General features: G+C 42.3%; 2 protein-coding genes across 5 annotated transcripts in view; both read right to left on the bottom strand.

The window, feature by feature from the left end:
- Positions 1–9,945, bottom strand: part of ITGAE (integrin subunit alpha E) — a 31,129-nt gene extending 21,184 nt beyond the window's left edge. The window contains exons 1-12 of the mRNA XM_062592812.1: positions 9,744–9,945; positions 8,137–8,251; positions 6,668–6,765; positions 6,149–6,219; positions 5,501–5,618; positions 4,107–4,238; positions 3,626–3,747; positions 2,787–2,938; positions 1,937–2,090; positions 1,332–1,467; positions 853–963; positions 499–620 (exon numbers count right to left, since the gene is read on the bottom strand). Of these exons, the coding sequence (XP_062448796.1) occupies positions 499–620; positions 853–963; positions 1,332–1,467; positions 1,937–2,090; positions 2,787–2,938; positions 3,626–3,747; positions 4,107–4,238; positions 5,501–5,618; positions 6,149–6,219; positions 6,668–6,765; positions 8,137–8,251; positions 9,744–9,945 (1,533 nt within the window). The remainder of the gene's footprint in view (positions 1–498; positions 621–852; positions 964–1,331; positions 1,468–1,936; positions 2,091–2,786; positions 2,939–3,625; positions 3,748–4,106; positions 4,239–5,500; positions 5,619–6,148; positions 6,220–6,667; positions 6,766–8,136; positions 8,252–9,743) is intronic.
- Positions 9,946–12,041: 2,096 nt separating this feature from the next.
- On the bottom strand, positions 12,042–27,876 carry LOC134149553 (transient receptor potential cation channel subfamily V member 2-like). 4 transcript variants are annotated; one of them, XM_062592774.1, is made up of 17 exons: positions 27,654–27,876; positions 27,131–27,290; positions 25,527–25,824; positions 24,743–24,876; positions 24,280–24,432; positions 23,417–23,557; positions 22,608–22,906; positions 21,997–22,173; positions 21,389–21,547; positions 21,161–21,256; positions 20,570–20,640; positions 19,690–19,855; positions 18,918–18,984; positions 18,523–18,830; positions 17,992–18,110; positions 17,116–17,210; positions 12,042–16,390 (listed from the first exon to the last, which is right to left on the bottom strand). In XM_062592774.1, the coding sequence occupies exons 3-17, from the start codon at positions 25,766–25,768 to the stop codon at positions 16,260–16,262; spliced, it is 2,358 nt and encodes a 785-aa protein (XP_062448758.1). In that variant the 5' UTR covers positions 25,769–25,824; positions 27,131–27,290; positions 27,654–27,876; the 3' UTR covers positions 12,042–16,259. The 4 variants fall into 4 exon arrangements, with proteins under 4 accessions (XP_062448758.1, XP_062448757.1, XP_062448760.1 ...); XM_062592773.1 differs by having other exon boundaries at positions 27,514–27,876; XM_062592775.1 differs by having other exon boundaries at positions 16,297–16,433; positions 27,514–27,876.
- Positions 27,877–27,970: the final 94 nt, after the last annotated feature.

Here is a 27,970-nt window from a genome sequence, read left to right on the forward strand (position 1 = left end):
GAGTTATAGACTTTGCTAAAGTCGGTGAATGTCTTCAATCTCAGCAAAGAAAGCAGTACAGCACCTTAATACAAAATAAGTGACTGCAGATAACAAAACTGATAAGGTGTCTGGCAGAACAGGTAGTCTTATCAGTGTTCCTGTGACTACAGATGTAAATATCACAATATAGCAACAGACAACAGTCATGACTGTCACCTTAAGAGAAAGCAGAGATGGTGCTCTCTGGGCTTCAAGTACAACAGCATAGCAGAGGTAGTGATTGCTGAACATTCAAACCACAAGCTTTTTATTTCTAGTGTTCTTGGGATCAAGACTGAGAACTTATTCCTAGGCAGTAAGCAAAATTATGTCAAGAACACATGCGAGCTGCAGAAGCAATTTCCCATCCTAATGGAAATAAACCTGCATAGTCACAACTTCTGGTGAAGAGGCAGCTTAATGAAGCACAATATCCTCCGTACTTTCAGCCAACTAAAGAAAGCAAGTAGGGAGTACCTCAAAGCACTTCTCATACAGTGTTTTCATCATCTTGTGGATGAAAGCCTTTGCTTTTTCAAAATCTTCTGGTTCAATGCTCCCTGATCCATCCAAAATAAAAACAATCTCTGTTCCAGAGCCTGTCAGGATATGGAAAGTAAATGAATGAGGAAAATGCTCCCAGGAGTTCAGCAATCTTGCTCAGAACCAAGTGTTACCCCTCTATGCACAAGTAGTCTCTCTCCAGCAGAAACCGAACTACACCAGATTGCCAGCCGGCCATTTCGGTGCGAGCCACAGCCCAGTTCTGGAAACTCACAGCGCAGCAATGACAGTTTATAGCATGATTCTGTTAAAAGATATTTCACATACGCAAATCATTTTCCTCCTCCTCCTCTTTGTCTTCCTGCATCCAGGAAGGGAGCTTGCCATCATTGTCATTAACATTTCCATGCTCTGGTGCTTCAGTTGGAACATTTTTGGCTAAAACAAGAAATGAGTTTGAGGGTAACTGACAAGGAAGTGGGAGAGAAAGCAAAAGGTGAAGTAAAACCTTGCATTCTTGCCTGCACAGCCCACCCATTTTTCCAGGCCAATGTTATCACTGCAGGTAACTATTACAGAATACAATCTCTTGTCCTCCAGGCTGGTTGGCTAAGACAACTGCTGTTAATGTAATAGAGACCATTTTTATTTGTTTTGCTGTTGCTGGGCAGGTAACTACAAGTACAAGCTAAGACTTGGAGATGTATTTACATTCCTTGAGCAATGAAACTATCTTCTGTTCGCTCATCATCGCAAATTCAGTCTGTGTCAGGATAGACGTGTGTCAGGATTGGTCTTTCACCTACCTAAAACATTCAAAGTATTTCTCTCCAGCTCTAAAAGGAAACTTTGAAAATCTTCATATGTGGACAGCATAAACCATTTACTTCTGGCTTTTTGCAACTCTTCTGGGGCCCACTGGTTGCTAATAAACTCTCCAATCTGGGGAAAAAGCCATCAGCTAGGGAGATCAAACACATTTCATACACAGAAGGAAACAAACAACAAATTCTCAATTTGTCATTAAAAATCTCAAGCTTGAAAGGGGAGGCAGTTTTCTGAAAGCTTAGTAAAGCAGCCCTGATCCTAGATTCCAGAGAAAACACTTATTTGCAAAGAAAAAGGTAATAACAACTCTAGAACAACGGGACAGTGGATGCTCTTTGTTTCTATGACATATTCCTTAAACCCCCCCCAAATAAGCTCTCTGGCATTAAGAAGATAGAGGCCTATGTGAGTCAATGGAGCCTGGGCATCTCAGATTGGACATTCTGCACATTTGATGCCAGATTACTTTTTCTTCTACCTATTGGTAAAGCATAAAGATAGACATGGTGTGGAGGGAAACATTACTCCCCTATATGAGAGTTTAATGCAAAACAGTGTGGCTTTGATGTTGCTTCCTACTCACCGCAGGAGCATAGAGTTTGATCTTAGCTGTTTCCAGGGAGTCCATGACGTTTCTCAATTGGTGATTATCCAGAAACATCTGCCCAGATGCCAGGACGATGATTATCTTGTCATCAGTCTGGCTGGAACCATGGCTTTCATTGAAGACTTTGTCCCTGTGGAAACGCAAGCCTAGAAATGTTGGGATGCTCTGCCATGCCTGCAGAGCTAGAAGTATCAGTGTTCCTGGCAGGGTGTTGATGTTCATTGAGCTTTCAGTCCATGAGAGATTTTATGCACTGCAGATATGCAAGGGAAATATGCACACCCACTCGCAGATAGCTTTACACTTTCCAGATACATTGGCTCTCCCTAGCTGGTAGCTATTACATGCCACTTTCACCAGCATCATATGGGACATTTCACAGAGGAGATCAATCTTGTTAGAGTCATATTACTGAGAAGAAAACAGGGTCAAGAAAGGAAACATGAGTCCCAGGGAGATGCAGCACACCAGTGAGAAAGATGGGAAAGGCCTCAATCTGCAAACACACACATGCTCAAGCCAAGACCCAGATAACTATGAATTTTCATTCTGAGGCCCCTATATCAGCCAGGAGGAATTCATGTTTTGCCTTTTGACAATTTATCCTAGTGGAGGCCAGAATCAGACCCAGTGGATCCCCACAGAGATTCATAGGCCTCTGGCAGAGTCTGTGACTAAGGGAAGCATTGGAAAGAGAAAATTGAGAGTTTTGAGAGTGTGAGAAAAATAAGAATAGGGAAAGGCAGTACTGAGGCTGGATTGATGCACATGAAACCCAAGCAACTGCCTAAGTATTCCTAGAAGTCCTTGGGACATGTGAACTCACAGCACATGGTACAGTGTGGCTGCAATGTCAGTCTTGGAGCCCTGCTGCTTCATGTTTTGGACCTTGAAGAGAGCTGCTGATCTGTGGCAGCTTTCTTGCAGGCTCACTGTGGTTTGGATCTCTGCACCATACTGTATCACAGCAAACCTAATCTGGAGAAAGCAGATGGCAAAACCAGAGATGGTTAGGCAAGATCTAAGGCAGGAACCATAAGAAGATCCTTGGAGTGCCAAAATTAGCATGGAGTGCCAAACTCTGCCGCACAAACACAGAAAGCAGATATTGCAGGCAGATATTGGTCTGGCAGGCAGACCAATTAGCTTTATTCCTCTGAGCCCATCACACATTTGTATTCTAGTGATCTTTTCTGGATCAAATCCAGGAGCTGACTTCATTTTCTTTGCTCAAGACAATGATTTTTCTGTCTGAATTTCCTGTATTTATCTATCTGGCTAGACCTTTCATGACAACATGGTTCACATTGTCCCTGGATCCAGGCTGTAAGTGATTTAAATTAATGGTTTAGATATCTCTCCCTTTATTTTTGTGTGGATTGTTTCAATGTGCCCTTGAAGGTTTGCATGTTAAAATATCTAAGCATGCTTCTGGCATGAAAATCCACTCCCAAGTGTTCCCCTCCCCTCTTCAGCTATTCTTTGGCTCAGTAAGATTTAACTCATGCACTAGAATATATAAAATGATTATCAGTATCATATTTAAAAAGCAATAGTTATGCAAGCTATTAGTTAAGTTTTGCAAACTAAATGGTTACGAGTTTCTGTTGTTCATTAGAACCCTGGTCCAGCCTACTAGATTACAAGCTGAGGAGGTTCACACACCTTTGGGCATTTCTGCCACATCGACTTCATTATATTAAGGACAGCATTCTTGGCATTTTGGAAATCATCTTGCTTGATGCTCTCTGATCCATCCAGAATGACAGCAATCTCTGTTCCCAGTTCTGTCAATGCAGTTAAATATAAAAAGACATTTGAAAGGACACCTAGACAGCCTAACATTTAGCAAAGACTCAAGAATGTTGAAATGCTATCAAACAACCAAACATTTTACTACAACACCATCCAGTCATTTTGAAAGCAGGTCTAAGTGATGATTTTGTTTACACTGCAGTGACAGGTTTAGATAATTTCAATTAGTGACAACTGCAATAATGATTGAAACCTGCCGTTATTACCTTCAAATTTACCTTCAAAACCTCAACCTTTTCTCTCCTCAGCTCTTCCCCACCAGAAGAACACAAATTGCTTAAAACTAAGCTAAGACACAAGAAAATGACACTTCTTCAAGCCCAGCACTTACCTTTGCACATGTGGAACTTCCCTGCAGGGCCCAAAACCTCACCACAAGCACTGCTGATGCTGTTTGTGTTGTCGATGTCAGTAATCTTGGTTTTGCTGTTTTTACTTCTACTGCTGTTTAATTTGGTCTCAACTAAAGAATTTAAAAAGCAAGAAAGAAAATACTATCTACCTTTTAAAAATACTTTTTCTAATTGATACACCTTAATCTCAGACTTTGTTTTCACTCACGTTCTTGAATTTGCGGAAAGACCAAGGGCCAGACTTTTAATAGAATTTAGGCAACTGAAAATGGAACCAGACCATCTAGATGTGTAATTTAAACTTAGCTTCTTTGCAGTGACTGTATGCAGAGCAAGGCTAGAGAGTCAGACTAGCCCTCTACTCTCTTCATCTCAGTGCCACAATAGCCCAGTCCAGTCAAGTTAGAAGAAACAGCCTTGAGAACCTATGCACTTTAAAAAATCCTTGTGTCCGTTACATCCATTAGCTAAGCATGCCAGTGCTTTTCTAAACCCAGGCTCTTGACCATGAGCCAGCAATGTGCCCTTGTGGCCAAGAAAGCCAATGGTATCCTGGTGTGCATTAGGAAGAGTGTTGCCAGCAGGTCGAGGGAGGTGATCCTGCCCCTCTACTCCGCCCTGGGGAGGCCTCATCTCAAGTATTGTGTCCAGTTCTGGGCTCCCCAGTCCAAGAGAGATGTGAAGCTACTGGAAGAGTCCGGTGTGGGGCTGCGAAGATGATCAGAGGGCTGGAGCACCTGCCCTATGAGGAACAGCTGCGAGAGCTGGGCCTCTTCAGCCTGGGGAAGAGAAGACTGGGGGGGGATCCTATCAATGTGTATAAGTCCCTGAAGGGAGGGTGTCAAGGGGACAGGGACAAACTCTTTTCAGTTGTTCCACGTGACAGGACAAGAGGCAATGGGCAGAAATTGGAGCACAGGAAGTTCTGCCTGAGAGTGAGGGGGAAATTCTTCACTGCGAGAGTGACAGAGCACTGGAACAGGTTGCCCAGAGAGTTTGTGGAGTCTCCTTCTCTGGAGATCTTCAAGGCCCGCCTGGACGCAACCCTGTCTAACATGCTCTAGGTCACCCTGCTAAGGGAGGTTGGACTAGATGATCTCCAGAGATCCCTTCCAACCTTACTGATTCTATGATTCTGTGCAAAGGACACCACAACAGAAAATCCCTAGAGCTAGGCTCTTGTCTTCAAGGCTGAACACATAACCCCACTGAAGTCACAATAATACATGTTAAAATTCCATTCTAAGTCTCTTCTGTGGCCACAGAATTTGCTCACTAGGGGATCAGAAGGCCTCTGCTCTTGAAAAAGCAGGGCCTTGTGCTGTTATTTCTGTTCCTCTGCAAAGACACAGTACTGGTTTTGCTCCTATACCTATCTTGGTGAGGTTGAGGAATGCTGTGCTGCGCAAGTCGGGAGTAAGCAGAGTACAGACTCCATTCATGTCCTCTGTAGTGGTGAAGGCCCGGCGGTGCTTCTTCTGCAGGCAAGCCTGTGAGGGTGGTGGGGAAGGCTAATGAACAGTGTGCATAGACGATGACCAAAGATGTAGTCTGGCATATCTTCAGCATTCCCTGCACAGCACTAAAAGCCTCCTAATGAGAGCAACAAAGCTAGCTGTGGTCACCATGCCCTGATGTGAACCCTGCTTCAGGACCAGCCTTGAGCTGGTGGCAAGGCTTGGGGTTGGGGGAATAACACTACAAATGCATTAGCCAGAAGCCAAGCAGCTCTCCTAAGCCTCTGCTGCCTATCTTCCCTTTTCTCTCCCCAGAGCAGGGCTGGCTGCAGTGAAGTACAGGTTATACTGCAGTCCCTCCTCAGCTGATGAGAAGAGCCCTTCTGAGATTGCTCTCCTGCCTGGCAACACACCAGCTGGCTTAACAACCAGTCAGTGTCGTGCTGAGACCCATTAACTTTTGTCCATCTATTACGTCTGCTCATTTGTACTTCCCAGCAAACATACACAGCATTTTGCAAAAATCCAGTCATTCCCAGCCAAAGATGTTCCCAGTCCCTTACCAGGATCCAGTCTGCATTCCTATCAATAGCTATGCCACCATCCTGGATGTTTTTGGAGCCTTTAATATTTCCTGAAATAGAATGAATGATTGAAGGAATGAGGAAGGAAGGAAGAGGTGAAAATAGAATTGAAATGGATATGGCACTTGTCAGCCTTAGGCAGACAGAATAAATACAAAGGCTACAACTAGTGAGAATAGTTATACATGCTCTCTTAGAAGGAGGACTTGGAATTGAAGTCATTGTCAACATTAGCAGTGATAAGTATGCTGGAAACACAAAACTCTGCCTTGTATTTCAGAAAGTTTAGGTGAAGACTTAACTGGGGCAGAAGAGGTCTTCCAGCCTCTAGACACATCACTCTCAACCACTGGGACAAGAATGGGTCTGCACTACTACTTCACGAAGTGCTGACTTAAAGGATGTAGCAGTGCACCCAGTTCTCCCTGAAACATCCAATCTCTAGACTCCTTCATATCATGGCAAAGCAAGGACTGAGAAGGGGGAACCAGATTGTACCTCTCAGAAGTATTTCCTGGCACTGGAGTTCTTCCTGCAAAACAGTGCACTTATTCAGCCTGCCCAGCCCCTTGTCTACTGAGGAAGTAGCCAAAATCCTGTGGAATGAGAAAGAAATGTTGAAAGGTGGCACAATCAGGCAAAATCCCTGCAATTGCAGAGTACAGAGGCATGATCTGTGTGTCAGGGTGGCCATCCCTTATCTGACAACATGTCTCTTAACTAACTGGATAAGAGTATGTTTTTAAACTGAACCAGCCACTAAGAGGGAGACACTTGCTTTCTCTGACAAATCATCACCCTTCCCATTTGTTCATCTAAAGCTTTAGTATGAAAGCTAAAAATTTCTGCAGTGGGAGTGCTCCAAGCTGGCTAAACACCCAGACATCACCAGAAGACGCCACTAGAAAATTTTGTCTTTTAGAAACGGGTCATTGGAACGCACAATATCCAAGTTTGTTCACCTTCTCCTTCAGTCCTTAAGGATGGGGAGGAGGAGGTTCTTCTCCTTTGTTGCACTCTATCGTCCTGAATGGGCTGTAACTGGGCTTTCAGCAGGGGAAGTTTCCAGCTTACAGACAACAGCTCCTCTGTGACAGTCTTTTTTCATTGCAATCAGGAGTCTGGCAACTGACTGAACCTGGTTGAAGAAGGGGAGTTACTCTCATCCCCTACTTCTGTGTCACTGCAAGTCTGAACTACAAAGTCAAGGGAGCTATCCCAGACCAAGGAGGAGGACTGGACGTGACTTGCCCGTTAAACACCGGAGGGAGGCTGGAGATGCACTGAGAAATTCCAAACCCAACACTAGGAAATGGCAGCACTGCTGTATGAAACAGAGAGTGTTCTTAGAGTCAGCCACTTTCTGCTGAGGGAGCAGAGAAGGTTTTGCCTTATTTACTCCAAAGCTTAAAAGATGCTACCTGCTGCACAGCCTGACCACACTGCTCTGCAAAATATAGGTCATCCCCATAGCAACCATTTGTGGCTGTCTTCTGTTTCCCAGCCAAGTCATCTAGTTCTCTTCCTCTACAAACCCCAAAGTCAAAATACAGCAGTTTCCAGCTCTATGGTCTCAAGACCAAGCTCACAACATATCTGGCAGCTGGTGGGTGGCGTGACTGCTGCAGCCACAGATACCATACACTATGCCAAGGAAGCTCTGCAGAAGATCAGCTGTGTCTGCCATCTGGTTAAACAAGCAGACAGTCTGTATGTACACAGCTATGACTTAGGTGTTGGTGAGGGGAAAAGCAGTGCAAAGGCTCACAGGCTGACAGCGTTCACTTGATGATAATGAAGCTCTAATACCACTCATCAGCCCCTAAGAGCTAGGGAGCAATGCTGGGCTCCAGGCAGAGCAATCTCTGCTGCCTGGTTCTAGAGAATGAGAAACCGCATGACCTCAGGGCACACTCATTCATAAAGATCTGGAAAACCTAAATATTTTTCTTCTTTCTGTTCCTTACATAGTTATGTTCCCATCTGAGTGCTGAAGAACTGTGGGCCACAAGAGAGAGGCTGTGTGTGGTGTGATCCACTTCTTGCCAGTGTCAACATTAAAGCTCTTCAAAGACTTGATCACTGAAAAGAAATAAATAAATGAAAGCAGACTGTGACCTGCAGAGTCATAGTTAACAGCACAGGCTGATGAGACAGCTATTCCTGAACCCTGCCCACCCAGACAGTACAGAGACAGTTGGTGAAAAGGAGTTACTAAGCTATGGAGATTTCATTGATTAAGATCAGAAAAAAAGACCTTTTGCCCAAGCTAGTAGAAGATAAAGTAACACAAGGTCCTGGAGAGAATGAAACACCAGGGCTCGTGCAAGTGATGTGTCACTTCAGGGATCTTTCACCAATGGATTCACTTCTTTTAAAGTTGATATTCAAAGGCGACTGAAATCTTAGCAACAGTGACTGTACCCCACAAGATCAGTACTGTCATAAAATAAACCTGGTAATGAGAGGAGAATGTAGATTTTGTGGAATGCTTAAGAAAAAATAGAAAAGGTGCAGATTTGTGCCAAACGTGGCGAATATTCTGCTGGGGACACAGCTCTGCTAAACAGTCCAATGAATCACCTCACAGTAGATATCAAACAGACAAAAGAGAAAAACTTCTACTCATTGTTCACAGAGCTGTAACTGAATTGGCATCCTAAAGTTAACTTTTGTTTGTTTGTTTGCATAAGTGCACTTCCTTTTTGCAAGGCAGTCCACAAAAAGAACAGTCTGGTGTTGATGCTGCCAGACTGTGGCAAGCCAACCTTCATAGTTGCTCAGTGGAAAAATATCATCTCAGCTCTTGATTTCTTACACGCTTCAATAAACGTACAGAGTAGGAATGTAATATATATTTGAATCTAAGTGACCAACTGAAGATGTCTTCAAGTAAAACAGCATAAAAGGCAAGCTACTAAGATAAACGCTGTGAACTCAGGCACTGAGCTGACTGTGTCACCATACCCCAGCAATGACATGACAACTTTGAAAACTTCACTGTATTCTCAGGAATGAGACTAAATGATTCTGGTCCCAAACTCAAAATCCAAATTTTACGAATGACTCCAACCAAAAACTCATGCTCTACATGATTCCAACCCTAGACGCTGTATACTGAGCCTGCATTTAAACATACAGTATAGCATTTTTTTTAAATAGTCTCTGATATGCTAACAGGAGGCCAAACTCTGTTCTTGTATGTATCTAGAGTCTTTCCTGATTCTGATATTACTCAGAGCTGAATCTGCGTTTATGCAATCAATTTCATGGAAACCATTTCCCAACCTAGTTACTAATATACAGATGGAAGAAGTGAAATTCTGCATTCAGGGCTATGAGATGCAACGTGCAAATTTCAGTCTTTGCTTCTGTTTCCTCAAACGTGCTTCAGAGCCATGGCATGCATCTCTTTGAGAGGGTAGGCAAAGCATCCTGAACTACCTCCTTGCTTTGTAAATCCCATTTTACTAGTAAACTCTATTGCAATAGTACCAGCCTAACAATGCCACGTATTTACAAAGGCTTCCAACAAAAGTTCTTTTAAACAAAATAAAAACACAGCTCTACATACACTGGAACAACTTCCCTAGGAAGTTCAGTCTTCTTCGAAGCAAGGAACAATTCTCAACCAGGCAACCAGTACTGAGAAGAAGAAGAAGGGAAATGACGGCCATGGAGCTAACCTCACTCTTGTGCGCGTTCTTGTGCTCGTATGGCATTTGGTCTGGGAACCCGAGACTCCGCAACACTGCATTCAGCTCTGATGCTGCCATGCTGCAAGGCCAAGCTGCAAGGCCAAGCCATTTAATTTTTTTGCTCCTGACTCCCTGCTCAGAGCGTCTTCCAATAGAGGCAACTCAGGGGTTTTAGAACACTAGTTATCAAATTAAGTGTGCTGTACTTACATTAGAAAAAAATATAGGTGTGCGTTACAGTTTCAATTCTAAGAAACTAACTGAAACCCACCAGGTCAGACAGCTGGGCTTTTCTACACTACTGCTTTCAACAATAAAACCCACAAACGCAAGCAAAGGGTGCCAGAAGAGACTAGCGATAGAAAATGTCTGCTGAAAGCTACCCAAGGATATAAGCCTTCACCACTAATTACACTTCAGTTTAATTTGCAGAAGTCAAATCAGAGAAGGTCAAAAACTGAAAAAATACATATTCATTAAGCATTTGTATATTTAGAAAGCCAGGAATTACCTAGCATAATGCCGAACACGAGAGCAAAGATATTAGTAGAAGTAACACATCATCATACAAAATACAGAAGTCAAGCCCAAATGAGAAAAACAGAGTAAACTGTGGTATGTTCAATGTAAGATTATAGTAAAGCAAGTTAGAGAGACATTGGTGGTCATCTCATTAAAAGAATAAAACTCACAATAGCTTTTTTTAAAACATATTGGAAGCATAAGGCTTGCCAGAAAGTATGCGAGGCTGATCAAATACTCAAGGCATAAAATGAATACTTAAATGAATATTTAATTAAGGAATAATATTCTTTCAATACAGATTAAGTAGGTAGATATAGCACTGAGTTGTTTGAAAAGAAAACTAGACAAATAGAAATTCTGTTCCACTGAATCACACTAGCGTTTACTGTATAACTGGAAGAAGTGGGGCCAATAACATCCACAGCGCAGTTATCCTTCGTGCGAGCTAATAGAGTAGCAGTGGTAAGCATGTACCCTTGCCGGATCAAATAACTAAAGATAAATTCATGACAGAATGGTCCCCTCAGGGCTATAAAACAGAATAATAAGGATACAGACTCTGACTCAAAAACCACTTCTCCTAATTCACGCCTACACCTTACTTTACCCAAATAAAAGTCTCCTGATTTTTTAAGTTCTACATTATTCTAGAGCACTTGATCAGGATATTAGCAAGCCAAGAACTTGCAGGAAGTGACTGTCTGGAGTTACATCTCACTTAATGCAAGGTGTATCTCAAATGACAAACAAAAAAGTTCATCTAAATTCTACTCTCAGCTATTTCAGTACAACTAAACAGACAAACAAATAAAAAACTATAAAAGGTCAAATATAGTTTTGCACTTGAGAGGAATTTCACCCAGCAATCACCTTTCTTGCACTAAGGATGAGTACCATAATACTCTCTCCACTCAAATGTATGAACTCATCTGAAACATTAGAAAACCCTTAGTTAACGGCTTTTATTCCATACAAGTCCCAACATCCTGAACTTCTTACATAAGAATTATTTTATCGGCTCACATTAAGGGACTGATATGACTCTCCAAAAATCACTTCATTTCTAGACTAAAGCCTTTTTTTTTTCTATATCGTGAAAATAAATATAGAAATAAGACTCACTCATTAAGAAGAACAGGTAGAGGAGGGATCTCATTATTCCCAGCATTAAGATGAAGGAAGGAAGACTTGAGACTCAGTAGGGCAAAAGCTGCTCTCTTCCTCTGATGATTCCCCAGGTCTGCAGGTCTTATGCTGCTTGCTGAGACAAAGTCACTCTATTGTGGATTTCCTAACTTGAGGTTTCAAGGCGTATACTAATAACATTTAAATAATACTGCAGATGCAAAAAGCTGCTTCAGTAAATTAGGTTACTGAAAGGCAATTTTTAGCAGTGTCTCCATTTTTGTCTACCAGCATCTAGAGCATATCTAGCACAATAGGATCTATCTAGAAAACATTCCAGCGACTATGTTTGCATTGACTACCTTCTCCTTGCTGCATGGACATGCAACTCCCCGTAGAAAAGTGCAAACAGGTCCACTTGAGTGAACTCACAGCAGGGATTTAAGAAACGTCAGTTCTTAGATGCCTCTCATCATAGCTATTTTTTAACGCACAGATTTCCCCCCAACACACACACACAGAACCAGTGTTCCCTTTTTATTTCGTATATTACCAGAAACATTGACATTTTACAGCAGGATAGCCAGGAAAGGTTACAGGATCCTGAACGTTTCTATCCCCCTCTACCAATAATTCTTTGGCTTCTAATGATCCCTCATCTCACCGTATTGTTTCCCCAGTCTGGACCAGACTTGCACAGAACTGGTTCATGATGGTTCACGTCATCAGAGTATTGTGCAGCAAATGTTGTCTAGCTGCAGGGTGTTGTTATTACAAGCATTAAGTGAGCTCAACCAGCAAACATTGAGCCATTAGAAGAGTTAACTGCATAGAAAGTCCCTCGGAAAGACTGGGGGTGGGGAAGGGAAGCAGGCAGTTCCAGAGACACTGTGGTCTTTGCCCTGAGAGCGTAAACTTTCCAAGCATTTTCAGAAAATAACGTAGCACTAAAAAAGGCATGCAGACTTTCTGGCTACCTCCAGCTCCTTTCTTCCAAGGGCTCCCTCTTTTTAACACTAGACAGTCATCAAAGAACCTCATGCTCCATAAAGGCTGTAGTACTCCACATTTCAGGTATCTGGACTGAGAAAGATAACTTCAAAAGAGAAAGTTAAATATTCTCTGCACTCAGATTTTAATAACAGCTAGATGCCAACCATGAGGCAGTGACGCACACAGCTTTCTGATGCTGGTCCTGTCTGGCACCACTTTTACTTGTGCTGCTGAAGCAGACATGAGATGGCAAAGTGGAACAGCTTTCTTTAAAAATACCATGTTTTAAATTCCATTTACTTTTTAAGTCCCAGAGTAACAAATGCAATTTCTTGAAGAAGGAAAAGAAGAACAAAACTGATCCACAGCTACCACAAAAGTCATTGCTAGTTGCAGGAACAGTCCAGCTGAGAAACCTGCCAGCTGCGTTGCTTCAGGAACAGCTCTTTGCAGCTCATGTAGACTTACGTGAAGCATCTGTTCTTTGTCTGAGCCCTTTTGCTTGTCACATTTCAACGACTCCTTTTGCTAGTTACAAAGAGGGACAACGGAAAGTATGCTAAGATGCAAGTGGGGTCATGAAGAGATGAAGAGAGAACTGACCGACTGAGGCACAGATACACCTCCCCATGGTTTCCTCAGCCTTAGAGCATGCTTTGAAAGAAAAAAAAAGGGGGGGGGGAAGCATTAAAACTAAATGTGCAAAGCTGCAAAGCACTTGAGGAAGGTTAAGAACAAATCTGATACCTTTGAGTAAAATGGCCTCATGGGGAGCTTGGAACCACAGAAATCGGGCACGAAGCCTCTTTTAAGAAAACCATGCAAATCGTCAGTGAGATCACTCCAAGCAGGAGACATCTGGAGCCTGGTACAGAGGCCACAGGGAGCAATAATCAGGTAAATAGTGATCAAGTAGAGCAGGAGTTTGGAAACAACACAATCTCAGCTCTCTGTGTTCTTGCAGCTTTGGCCAAATTGCATGAGAGGGCTTGAGCATCCGTAACTGAATGGAAAATAATGAGAGCTGTTGGTGTCTTCTCCCAGCGGCATATCAGACCCTCAGAGTCTCTGCAGCAGCAGACATACAGCAGAGACTGAGGAGAGAAACTGCACTTATTAATTCACCGAGTTTTGAGAAAGGTTTCCGTTTTCTCAGCTGAAAGCACTGCAAAGCCTCCCAGCTTTGTACAGCGATGGCTTCGAGACAGAGGCTCCGTGCAGGCGAGGTTATCCATCACAAGAAGTAGAAGGGAGAGATTAGGTTCATTTGTTACTCATTTCTTGTGTAAATGACTGAAGTATGTCCTGACAAAACAGTATCATCTATTAATAGCAGACCCCAAATCCTGTCAGGCCTTCAAAGCTATGAACCAGCTCGTAACTCTGTCCTCTTGCAGGGAACTGCAAAAATCCTACAAAGTAAACTCCAGACAGCCTTCCTGTTTGTAACACCACCAAAGTGGGAAGTGGCTCAGATGCTGAAACCACAGACAAGCCTTGTGCATCAATTAAGGATATAGAAAATTGGAGGTTTTTCCCAAAATGCTTTACTGATGTTAATCTTCTCAAGAGTACTTGCTCATCTCAGCTTCATAGGAAGGACTGCACTGCAGAGAGATCATAACTCCTCAAAATTCTCTTTTTCTCCATGAGCACAAAGAACCGTACAAGAGTCTGGTCACTGCTAAATCTCCTGACCAACCAGGCCAGATGCTTGCTGCATCTGCCTGTCCTTGTCTGAAGCTCACTCAAGAAAGGATGATAGACAGCAGAGGCCTTGGACTGCTTTTCTGTGGCATGACTTTAAAGCACAGTGAATGCTTGATTTTTGGCAGCATTTTTGATGCAGATCAAAACAATAACTAATACTACAAGCTTAAGAAAGCAATTTAAACAGCAGCAGGTTCAAAGAATGTCTGAAGAAGCAGGTGACAGCAAGCTGTCACAGCCCACACCTATCAAAAACACTACCAACAGGTGTGATTTCTCTTTTGTTGTTTATTAAGATCCAGGCAGGGATGGCAGATTTGATTCTGCATTTCTTGAGAATCTCAAAGCATCCCTACCACAGCAAAACATCAAGCACAGCAATAGATCACCATGTGTTGGCCTATCCTTTTGTGCAACTTGAACACCTTGCCAAATCTTGGGCACACTTAGGACAAAGCCATAGATGGAAAAAGAAGCTGAACGCTTCACAAAGCAAGAAAACAGCAGAAGGTGGAGTGAGAGAATTCAGTTATAACTCAGAAACCCAATGTAGTGAAGCTGCGGAGACCAGCGTCCAGCACAGGGGAAGAGCCTGCTGGAAATGCTGGGGCAGGGAACAACTTTTAACAATAATGCTTTTGTTGCCAGTCATGTGAAAGCAATAGGCCATGGAATTAAAATGGTCGTTTCCAAAAGACAGGCCTCTGGTTTCACTTGCTTAGACTAGACAGAAGGATCTAGGTTTGCACAGTTTATCTTACTGAAGGAAAGGTGTTGCCACAATTTTTAGTCTGTAGCTTTTTCAAGGTTATCCCTAACAATTCCCACTATCAAAAATGTATCCAAAACCAGGGCTAGGCTCTTACAGCTTCAGATGTGGCTGCATAAACTGACATGAGGTCATGAAAAACAACAGTTGAGTAGCATGGCAGTAGGGTCAGCACACTGATTCACGAACTGCAATTGGCAGTTTGATAAGGTTTTGTAGTCACCACTGATCACATCATCTCTTCTTTTTGAGATACTGAAGGTCTTAAAATAAATCCAAGGATGAGCACTTTCAATTAAGTAAGTTGCTATACTGGTAGTTTAGAGGAATACTTCAAGCATTGTTTTTAAACATGGGCTGAAAGTGTGACAGCTCATTTTTTAATTTTTCCACAGTTTGAAGTATGTTTCCCATCCTCTCTGAGGCACTGTGCATATTACAAAAAACAACGAAGTCCTCGTAGCCATTTAGGGCAAGATAAGCCCGCTAAGTCTGAGAGGAAATGTTAACCACATCACACATTTTGGCCCATCTAATTTTCAGAAGCCATATATGTAAGATTCCACTGTTACCTTCTACAGAGACAATCATAAGACAGATGTTTCAGAAATTTGCCTTGCTAGGTTACAATTTCAAGAAATCTGTATCACTTTCATGCTGTTAAAGAAACGTGCACATTGTGCAAATGATTTCATTGCCTTCCTGTAAAATGGGAATTCTGATACAGTCTAAACACTGAGCACTGCAAGCACTGAGACAAAGACTGTTATGTGGCTCTTGACGACTGAAGCCTGAACATTTGTCCACACATCTCACATAGTGTTTTGCACAGAAGCCATTTCCGTACCTAGCAATATTTTATGCTTTTATAGCATTCTTTATTCTACAGCACTTTAGTGCAGCCTCTTGTGACATGAGGAGAACAGTCAGCCTGTTTTTAGATGGGTCACGCAATCCTTTGCTTCTTTATGGCAAACAGCATTATTTCTATACAGCTCACATACCTTCCCTGACACAGACCACTCCCCACTGCCACTATGATTTTGCTCTCATTCTTGCACATTTAGACATTGTAATGAGTGTCAGGCAGAGAAAATGGAGTAAAAATCATTTCTTCAGAGGAAATAAAGTGCATGAAAATATTTAAAGCCACAGGCTGAACCAGTCTTTGATGAAATGCATGTTAGTACTAATAATGCCTTCAATTCTTCCAGCATTATAGGAAGAACTCTTTTGCAGATGAGAGCAAGGCTACAATCCAGAAATTGTGCTAAAGATTTCTGGTTTGTCCCTCTAGAGGCATCATCTCAGTTGCTGATAGCCGGGGCTGCAATAGTGACTGCTCCTCTGGAACAGCTGATCTCAGTTGTTTCTGTGGCATCCGTTTCCATGATCTTGTCTCTACAGCAGGAGACAAAAACAGCAGCCCTTTGTCAGCAGGAAGCTAACAAAGGGATCCAGTTTTTAGAATGGTGCAAATTTAGTGAAAACCCAACACACATGCAACAGTATTTTAAATATAACTGCCCCATTCCTAGAAAGCTAGCATCTGGGAGAAAACTATGGTGGAAGGGCAAGAGGCTGCATTTAATTCTGGTGAAGCTTCTGCCAAAGATCTGCCAGACTGAACAAAGTATTTCTAGGAAAAGTAGCAGCTCTCCATTTACCACAAAAAGTTGTTTCTCAGGCATAAAGAGGGAAGCAAACCCAATTACCTAATGTAGAATTTGACAAGATTTGCAGTCTTAATGCCTAGATTTGTGTTGTAAATGCCCTGTGATTTTTAACACCTGCAAGTAGGCCTAAATTTTACCTTTCCTGCAAAAGCACAGTGCATTTGGGCTACAGGTCTGAATCACAGGGAAGAACAGCCCTTGCTTCTCTCAGCAGTGTTTCCTGCACATTTCCTCTTTTGTTGCCAAATTCCAATCAGATACAAATCTATTCTGATTCTTTGTTTGGTCAGCTCACAAGTGACTGCTATTCCTGAAGGAATTGCTTCCGGTGTGGAAGCAATTTCACAAGCAAATCGGCCTACCTAAGATTTATGTTTCTATTCCCAAAAAGTACTTGCTGAGCAGGAAGTCAAAAGAATACTGAAGACCTTTCTTCATGCTATATCTCACCTTCTGGATTTATTTCTGAATCACTGGAGTTACCAGGGTCTTCCTTGAGAACTCCCACCTCCTTTGCCCAATTTGTCCATTTAACTTCCTCTACTCTGGAGAGACAAAATACAAGAGAGACTGATGCATAGAGTACAGCATTGCAGCCCAACTTCATCCTGCCAGCACAGTGCTAATAGTTTGGTGTAGCAACAATACTCTGAAGAGCTTTTCTTTGAGTAAAGATCTTCTGTAGTTTAAGCCCTGTGACATAAATATCTCTTTTCACAGTATGTTTTATGTAGGTCTAAACTTTTTTTTTTTTAAGTACTCCAGTTCCTACTAGGGAACACATTTAATAAAAAAAGGAGCCTCCTAGATTCTACTCTCTATACATGCTCCACAGAACTACACATAACACAACACTTTGGAGTTACCAAAGTGCTGCCTGCCTGCAGTTCCTTTTGCTGGATGAAGATTCATTTGCTCTCCCAGCCCCTATATGAGAGGAGGCGTGCTGCCCCCTCGTGTTGCACTCATGTTGCATGTTACCGAGGTAGGGAGTACCAGCCTACACCCTTCCCATCACAGCCCACTGTGGGCACAGCTATGCTAGCAGCAGCAGAGAAACCATCAGACAGCCTGCTGCTATAACCACTTGCACGCATGTGGGTTAAACAGGCCACATCTTGGTGACAATGCTGGGGACTCAAATAGCTCTCAAGCTTCCAGCATACCAACAACCAAATGCTTTGCAGATGTCCAAGATAATGTGGTTCAGCAGCTGTGCTGAGTCAGGGCTGCAACTCCTTACGGTGGTTCCCAGTTACTGAGTTAATAAGCAAGGAACTCCATTACTAGAATGGGGTGTAAGGCATAACAGTGCAAACATCTTACCTGAAACACCATCTCTCATCTTTCTTATTGAGGCCCACTGAAAGGAAGCAGCCAGATCTCCTCTTTCCACCTTGGCGCCACAGCCAGGCCTTTTCTATTTCTAGAATAGCAATAGCTCTCTAGAAGTAGAAGTCCACATCAGGAAAAAAAAGAAAAAAAAAAAAAAGAAAAAAGACATGCAGAGTCCAGTCTCTCCTTTGGATTAAATCTTTCCCAATCAGCAACTATCCTGACTTGGAAAATCACTGTAATGCAACCCTAAAGTACTCCTTAGCTTAACAGTAACAGACAGAAAATTCTCTCAAGTCACTTATGCACGTAGATCTACAGGCTGGCAGTCTTGGTGCACACAAGCAGTATGAGTTTTAAATACACCTAAAAATGTTAGGATTAGTCCCAAGAACTGTATATTCATACAAAAAAGTTTTACAGCTGAGGTTTATGACAAACATGCACTGTTATCACTGATATTATGAGAATCATGTAGGAGGTTGGGCCATGACATGACTGCTGAGCAGCACAGCATCTCACCTGCAGCTTCCAGACGCTTTTGCTATAGCCAGAAATATCAGTGACAGTCTCGCTCATGAGTGCGATCAGCATGTTGAGCAAAAGAATGTAAGTGAGGATCACAAAGAGAAGCAGCAGAAGCATCACAAAGTATTTGAATCTGGCATGTTCCTGGAACTCCAGGTCACCCATCCCAATGGTGATCTTGAAGAGCTCCAGAGAGACACCAAATAGCCCGCCGTACATAGCATGGTTCCCAGCATCCTCCATCTGAGCAACAGATCTGTTCTGAGAGACTGCAGGAGCATCCCCCATCAGAGTAACCAGAGCTATGAGAAAAACAGAATGTGAATCCTCTTCAGAAAAATCTACTTCTTTCAGCCCAGCCTATACCACGATGCTGAGCAAGTTCTTACCGGCAGCAAAGCCAAATAGGAAGATCATATAAACCAAGAGGAAACGTAGCAGATCTCTCAGGATAGTCTGAAACATAAAGCAGGAGGCAATGTCTTTATCTCACATGAAATCGCCAGTATGATTTCCTGTTATCACATTTGTCATAAAACAAATCCAGTAACAAAGCCAGTCCTGAAACCAAGTTGGGAAATGCTTTTATCCACTTTAAGAAACTAGTAGTATGTGCTGAACTATTTCCTCAGGTAAGCAACAATGTTTGGAGCTTAATTTTAGAGCACCACAAAAACATTTGTTGTCATGTTTGTATTAATTGGTTCTTTCAAACAAATAAATATTTTCCAGATTGCTCCAACACACACAGTTGCTTGCTTTCTCTCTACTGGATTTCACACAGATGTGGACCAATTCTTCCCTGGCATCTCATTTCACCTTCACTTTGTCCAGCTCTACAAGTCCAAGGCTCCTGCACAGACCTGGCAATATTTCTCAGCCCAAGTTTAACAGTTTCAGAAAACTCACATTGGTTTTGACTGTTAGTTTTGTTTTCTGGCAGTGTCAGCTGTTCCCATTTGCTATATTCACAGACAACAATCCAGTGTTCTGCCTCAGTTGTACTTCTTTGAAGATACTAATCTAGTCTTCTCCAATTTCTGGAGTTAATACATCAATTTCATTTATGGTTTTAATGGTCCCTGAGAGAAGAAAAGTAACTGCAGGACTTTTACCAGTTCTTCACGAGCTTTTTACACAAGGTTGTTTCTGGGTACTGACCTTCTGTATCATGACACTGTAAATCCCAGTGCGCTGGAAGCCCCGAGTATAATACAGCATATTCGTCCATCCCAAAAGCAGGGAGAAAACCATCACTGCTACATAGTTTTCTGAACTTGCACCATACAGCACTGCTGACAACAGCAATGAGAATGCCTGGATGAAGCTGCAAAGAAGCAGAATTAGTTATGCAAAGAAGCAGAATTAGTTATGCAGTGACTTATCCCCACAGAAAGGCCCATTTGCGAATATTTTGTGTTTTAGAAGGAAAAACAAACACATTTTACCAGGCTACATGGAGCATATAAAGCAACAGTTAATCAGGCACTTAGAACAGGATTTGCTTATATAAACTAACCAAACCAACCAAGAAGCTGTTGCAGGTTTGTTACAAACTAGTTTATCTCACAGTATAGAAACTCTTAACTGATTACATAACTGATATAAAATCAAAAAGAATCATAACCTTTATGAACACATGCACACACATGCATCTATACACATTTCTTCCCAGAAAACAGAGAAGTTATTTTCCCTTAGACAAAATCTGAGCCACAGTGACTGTATGATTAAATACTTTAATTTTTTATTTTAAGTATAAATTCTTAACTACAGAATAATTGAGGATCAGGCCACCACTGTGTCAGATAATGTACAAACCCAAAGACAGACCCTACCCAGGTCGATCACAACGAAGGGTTATGACAAGATGTGACATGAAGGCAACAAGCAGGGAGGGGATGCAAAGTGGCAGACAGTGGCAGAGATTAAGTCTTTCCTGCTCACCATCTCTCTAGTAATGTTATGGTAACTTAGCTGCCCACAGCAGAAAACCAATTTCAGCCATGCTTTCATTGCCCAAAAAACTCAAGAGACATACATCAAGATCTCAATGCAGCTGTCGGAGCACATAGTCTTCAGAGATTGGCGTCTCCTTCGCAGATACAGACTCTAATAGAGAAAAATCAACAGTAGCTGTTCATTACAAGAGGGCATGCTAGAGACTGAATCCTGCCTGGCATAACCTATTGCACAACAGAGAGGTTCACTCATTCTGTCTCCTGCTTTTGTTCCAAAGATCCCAAATTTCAGCTAATCACTCTTCAAGGATGAAAGCAAGCCCATATTTAAAAGTGGGCAAAGAATAAACAAGGGCTGAACCATAGCATTGCCCTATGTCATTATTAATAGATTGCAGAAATGCTAAAGATGCATTTTACTACCATAAATTACAAGAGTGTCTCCTAATTATTTGCTATTGTGACTCTATTTTTCACCTTTCCCACTCTAGTTTGTGCCACTCCTGTCAGTGCTAGATCCCACTGACACTGTAAATGTCTCAGAGCAGGATTCCCCTATCATCTATACTTGTGCACATCCTGATGTCAGGATAACAGAATTTGTTGCCCATACATTAGTGACAGTTTCTTTCTTTCTTACAATGTAGCTAGGCAAGACATCATCCCCATACCTGAGCAAAAATTAGATAAATGCCTCCCAGCAAGATAATGATCAGTCCAGAGACCCACAGGAAGCCTCCAGCCGTGAACTCCACTGGAAATGAAGGCTGCAAGAAAAAAAAACCCAAACAAACAAACACTGAAAACAGACAGAAGTAGTTGTGACAGCCATCCTGAGCCTTTTAAAACTTCAGCTCCATCCATTCAGGCTTTTCTCATTTAAAGAACAAGGGACCCACCTTTACCCGCAAAGGCTGATAGTAGGCAATGGCTGTGAAGATGATCATGAATGACAAGTACGAAATAAAACTGAAGTAGAACCTCTTGGAAGCAAATGTTTCCCATTTGTGCTGAAGCAGTTTGTTCAGTGGCTCCAAAACCACCATCTTATATCGATTCTATGTGAAAAAAAAATCCAGCAAATAAAAATGCACCCACATGTCAACAGGAACACCAAATTATTGAGGATTGTCTTTTTCATGGCTGGAGTTCAGTGGCTGCAATTAGGGCACACACAAAGGCTTATTCTGTCAGGCTTTTCAGCATGAAAAAGATCAACTATCCTATAGGAACTCACATCTGCTTGGGTCCATCAAGATATTTGGATGAACCAAGGCTTAGGAAAAACAAAAGATCCAAAATTTCTCTCTTATTATAGATTAACAGAGATATTCTAAGTGGTTTATAAATTGAAAAAGTGCGAATATGTCATCATGCATTTCTTTCCCATAAAGACAATCATCTGAAATAACACATTAACTTGAAATGATTTGTGTAACTATATAGTAACACTGGAAAAGCCAGAAAAAAAATGTTACTATCTTTGTCTGTTGGTAAAAGCACTCACTGGTGTGTCACTGCTGTAGGCCAGAATCTCCAGCACAGAGTTTTCCTCAAAGCTGTCAATAGAGGACAAATCATAGAGAGACACATGGATAGGTCCATAGGTCCATTCAGTGAACTTGCGTGACAGGTGCCTGTACTCTGGATCTTTGATCTCTCTTTGGATGATGTGTTTGAAGATCTGAAGAGAAAGTGGATGCACACCAAAAGAACGTTTATGCAATGAAGAAGTGGAATTACCCAGATGTACTCAAATTACCTCCAAATGCAGAACACCTTGTTTTCTACATTAACATCAGACTATGTACCCAAACACCAGACACCTAACTAAACCTTGTATCAACTCTTCCAGGAGTAAAACCTGTTTCAGACCAGACTTCTCTTGGCTGGGAGAGAAAGTAGCAGTGATCAGCTGTGGCTCTGAAAGGGACCATAACAGGAGTAGCCTAGAGAAAGCCTCCTTTATGTCTTCTAGGTACTGCCACTGTCTGCAGCATTACTATGAGCTGGGTACAAGATGCTGCTACATCAAACCCTGCTGCTATGCTGAGGATGCATGCTGCAGTCCCACTTCAGCTTCACAGAGCTCCACAGATGCCCTTCAGTTGTCTTTACCTCCACTTTGCCTGTTTTGGCAGCAAGCTGCAGAGGATTTAATCCATCATAATTCACTATCTCCTCCAGTTTACACGTTGGGTCAACCTTCACACCTGCCTTCAGGATCTCAACATAGGTTGTGCTCACAAACTTGGTGTTCTCCTCGGTATCATCTGCAATCATCACCAGGGCATGGAGCACTGTATTGCCCTGTGTATCCTGCTCCTGGATCCTGGCTTTCTGGTGGGGATTGTTTAGAAGATATTCCACCACCTCAGGTTGGTTGGTACAAGCAGCCAAGGAGAGGGGAAGTTCACCTGAAGAGATTAGGACAGCATTTGGAGGGGAAGTGGGGGGGAGGGGGTAAAAACAACAACAACAACAACAACAACAACAACGGCAGGTGATTTTAGGAAAATATATTTAGCCTGGAGTTTTACCAGCAGAACACAAGACAAGTTCTTTCTCAGTGCCTCTAGATTCAGAAAGCGTTTTACAGCAAACAGTTTCTCCCTATTTCTGGAGTCAGCTGAAACCTTTTCCCAGACTCCTTATTTGGCTGCATCAACCACATATTTCATTGCCTCCGTCTGAAGTTCCTTTGATGGGATTAAATACATAAAGCCAAGCACGATGGCAAGTGCTCACTGGATACTTTAGTCTGACCAAGGATCTTCCCATTCAAAAAAGTCAAGAAATCCTGGATTATAATAGGACAGAGGAGATGGCAGCCCACGTACAGAGGAACCCAGCTAGGATTAGTGGCTGCATACACAACAACAACAACAACAAAACAATACAGAAGAATACATTTCACACTGACTCACCAAAATAAAAGCAAATTCCCTCTTTCTTCTTCTTAAAGAATTCACCATGGGCTCTGGCATGGACATCAGCACCATTTTCTACCAGAAGTTTCACTACATCCAGGCTCCTCTTCTCTATGGCAATATGGAGTGCTGTCTGGCCTATGGAAGCAGGCAAAATTTACCAGGCAGTTCTACTGTCAGAGAGAACAGGAAAAGGCCTCGAGCAAGGTGTGTTGCTTTAACAATTGCTGTACGTTCTGCACAGCAATTTGGCAATCTAACTGCTAGGTAGGTAGGTGGTAATTGTTGGCTTTTAATAATGTTCTTTGGAAAAGCTGATTAGAAGCACTAAGAAAGAATACAAGCCCCATAACTGTCAGGAATTCAGCCTAAGACAAGGCAATATCCCTGGCTGGTACCATGATCCCAAATGACTATGAACATAAGAAAAAGACAACCATACATGTACATGGCTACTTTGCATGTTTGTTATTAAAAGAATAACCAGCTGGCAGAACTCATGCTTTAATGCAGTTTTTCTTCAATATTGCTACTTTTTTCCCCCACTTATAGAAGTGCTTTAAAAGTTTTCCAAGCAAATCCTCCCATATTTCTGGGTTATTACACGTGTATCACTTTTAATCTATAGACTGGGACCAATGTTGCAGAGGTAAAGTACATAATTCAAGGTTGAAGAGGACACAGTACCAGAACTGGAAACTGGAATTAAAAAGTGAGCAGGCTATTATGGTAACAGCACCAGAACCCTGGGAGTGCAGTGCAGCATGAGCTCCCATTTACCTCCTTTTCCTCGTATCTGCACATCTCATCTGTCTGATGGGGAGGCTGCGTCTGATGCAGCATTGGCACAGAACCCTTACCTCTGTAGTAACAATCAGAGCACGCAACATTGACAAGTGGCCTGGGATTCTCTGTCTTTTGGTCTATTTCCAGTAAAACTGGGATTGTGTCATTCCTCCCATTTTTTAAATTCAGCAGGGCTTTCATTAAGCAGGTCTTCCCAGTCTTTGCATCTAGTAGAAAAAGAACATTGAACAGGATGCATGTGTGCTTCTACACATCTATATTTCCTAATCCAATGTAGCCAGGGTACCCATTATAGGACCAAATACAGTAATTATTTTAAAAGTCTTTCTCAGTATTTTTATTAGGTATCAGAGGCAAGGCTTGAAGAAACATAATTAATGGCATCTTCCATCCTCAGATGGACATTAGGAAAATAAAAGCATAGGATGGAGAAAGTGATATTTCTCCACTACCCAGTTCTGTGCTCACAAGTCCTGCCTCTGCTAAATCACTTAGGGATTACTAAGCAGGCTCTACCTGTGTATTCAGAGTTGGTGAGAAATTTGGAAGTCCTCCTTAAGTACTCAAGTAAGCCTTCCAGTGCCTCAGGGCTGCCCCTTGAGACTGCGCTGAAGAGCCTGTCTCTGTCAAAGCGATTGGGGTCCTTTTGGCTACAGAAAAAATACAAAGTGTTTAAAAATTCTGGAAAGAGGAAGACAAGAACATGCAGTCAGTTCCAGTGGGCTACTATGAGAAAATGGGAGGGAGGCAGAGGAGTTTGACAGATAAACAACTAAACTATTTTATTTTTGAGTCAAAGGAAAAATAGAGACAGTTATTTCCCAGAATTCTCTCATGTGGCTGCAGTTTCCATCAGCTGGAGTTTTTCCCAGATCCAGCCCAATGTACAATCCTGGAATGCATCCAGAACACAAAGAAAGAGAAGCCCAAGATAGCTCTAGGACCAGAATCAGTCCCATCACATGGCATGAAATGCTCCCTAAGCTATTTACACCCTTTTCCTGGCAAGAACAGTTCAGTTGCATAGGGCTCCATACTAAGCTGCTCTGATGTCCAATTTGGCTTATTTGGTGCTAGTTCAGATGCATCCTATCATATCAGAATGCACACTATACACATACCTTCCAGGTGCAGGGGGAAATGGCTAATAGTCCCCTTTCTGCTTTTAACTACTCCCACCAGATGCCTTTAATATTTCTGCCTTGCCACTTTTAGTTTAGCTTCTTGTAAAGTTTATGGCACTGAATCCACAGGGATCAGCAGGGATCCCATCCCTGTGTAATTGTCAACAGTTACTTACTTGCTGACAAGTCCTGGCCGAAAGTTCAGATTGATTTTGATTTTAGGAGCATAGTCGCTGCTCTCCTTCTGATAAGGTGTCTCCAAGGGCTGTGGCTCTCCTTTCTTTCCATGTAGCCCTATTCTTTCTTCCTTTTTACTAGATGTAGGTTTATCTTCCTGGATACTGTCATCCGTTTCCAGCAGTCCAATCAGCCTGTTTCTCTGTCCTGGGCCTGGCTGCCCATTTGTGAAGTTATCCATTTCTAGTATAGATGGTCTTGCAGATTACTAAAGATGCGCCCACCAAGAGACTAACCCTGCAAAGGAGCAGGAGAATAAATGCATTTTGTTCACACACCTAGGATATGCAGTGCTTCACATAGAGGAAAACATATTTCCAGATCTGAAGTTCCCACAATTGACTATGGGTCCCTTGAGAGAGGGATTCAGTAAAACTCTGCACAACTAGGTAGCTTTGAATGAAGGATAAAGGCCTTAAATAGGGTTCCTACGGGGAAGACGTTCAAAAGCAGCTCATGAAATATAGGCAACTTGTCTGCAGAACATTGGAACCCCCTTTGTGAAATGACCTCACCTGTTGGCAGCAGCACAGGTTCCTTACATAAAAGGCAAAGAAAGTGTATCTTTAGGAGACTACAGACACTGTTCTTGTCTCAGTGCAGCCAATACAAGCTAGTCACCAAGTGGCCAAAAAGATAAGATTAAGTACAGGCCTTTGTTGCAACAGAGCACTAAATTTGTTTCTGTCTTCTGCTAGTAGGATAGTATTTCTACAAGGAAAACACATGCACAAATTGCCTTCCTTTTACACATTCTTGCTTGCAGCCTGGGGCAAAATGGGTGGGATATGAGATCTCCCCAATGTTGGAGGCTGCCAGTTACAGCTATCCATGTCAGCTTAGGCACATACACAGCTCAGCTGCCATGTGGACACTCACAATGCTCATAGCCTGAATACAGCACAAGCTCTCCCAGGAGCAAACCTGGACCCAGATCTGCTGTATGGAGAGTCTGAGTATTCAACAGAACATTCAGTCAGCCCACTTGTCTCATCTAATATGGCCTGCACTCCATTTTCACACTTCTGAGACATCTCTTCATGCATCTCTCACAACATCTCAGACCTACACCCAGTGCAAGCTATCTGTTGTCAAGATAAGACCAAAGATTCACACATAGTTTAGTTTGTGAGGTAGCAAAGCAACATCCATGATTACCAACCTGAACCAGAGCTTCTGTTAATAACTCTGTCTTACTTGCATGCACTCCCTCCAAATGGTTAACAGACTTTCTCTGAAGAGAAATCTCCCTTTGTGGGACTAGAGTCAGACTCCACAGGCAATACCAGCACAGAGGTAAATCAACACAGCATAAGCGTTCTGGTTTAGATTAGGATGCAGAGAAGCGTAGTTAGTTCTAGACAGAAAATAGTTACATCTTCATGCAGCTTACAGCAAGAAATCTAAGGGCTGATTTCAAGAGAAACTGTTACAATTCAGCCATACAGGTTAGCCTGCATTCTAATGACAAATACCCCTCTGCATACACAGGCGTACACCCTATAATCCCCTTTCAGTCATATTTCCTCCCCAAAACACTTACTGGTATGTTTGCTGATCCTCTACAAATAGAGGGTTATTTGTATTTCCGTAATAGTTCGCTTGTGCTTTTCTGGCTTCCTTTCCACAAAATCATTTCTCAACTGCAGTTTCCATTTCTCCTCAGCACTCAAGAGAGTTATTTATTGTCAGTCTAGTACAGTCTGTTTAAAAGCAAGAACAAAATGGTCCTTAAAAACAGACCCTGTAATACATGCAGCCGCTTTGTATCTCCCTAAAAAACAGAGCACACTCTTTTTATCAGCTGAATTTTCAGTTCTCTATTCAAGACCTGCCCTGCTTCCTACTAGTACTTTACCAAGCCATTTTGAGTAGCACAGCGCAAGAAAAGCCCTGCTGTCAAAAGAGGAAGAGCCCAGCACTTACCCTGAGTTGCTGCAAGCTCCACCCAAGAACTGATCTGACAGGGAGTCCCAACTGATCCTCCAAAGCCTAAATAATCACTCAGTACAAACCAAATCAAATACCAGTAAGTCTTAATAAGCATGGAAGCATTTCCTGAAGACCTCAAATTGTTTATATCCATGGATGAGAGCTCTCTTCCTCTGCAGAGACAACCATACTCATATCAGCACTTTCTACCAACGCCACGACATGGAACTCCTCGTTGGTGGTCCATGAGGGAATCCAGGCTGCCTGTGAGAAGGAATAACCACTGATTATTACTCACTCAACAGTATAGGTTTTTGCAAAGTGAAGAAGGGTTTGCACAGGAAATGACTAGATGGATTTCTCTGTAAAACTGTGAGCCAATGAGTGCAGTGCTCTTATATGGGAAAGCTGGCTGGCTATTGCAAATTCATAATGCTTAACCCCTGCCTGC

Source organism: Rhea pennata, chromosome 20 (assembly GCF_028389875.1).
Source record: "Rhea pennata isolate bPtePen1 chromosome 20, bPtePen1.pri, whole genome shotgun sequence".
Classification (NCBI taxonomy): domain Eukaryota; kingdom Metazoa; phylum Chordata; class Aves; order Rheiformes; family Rheidae; genus Rhea; species Rhea pennata.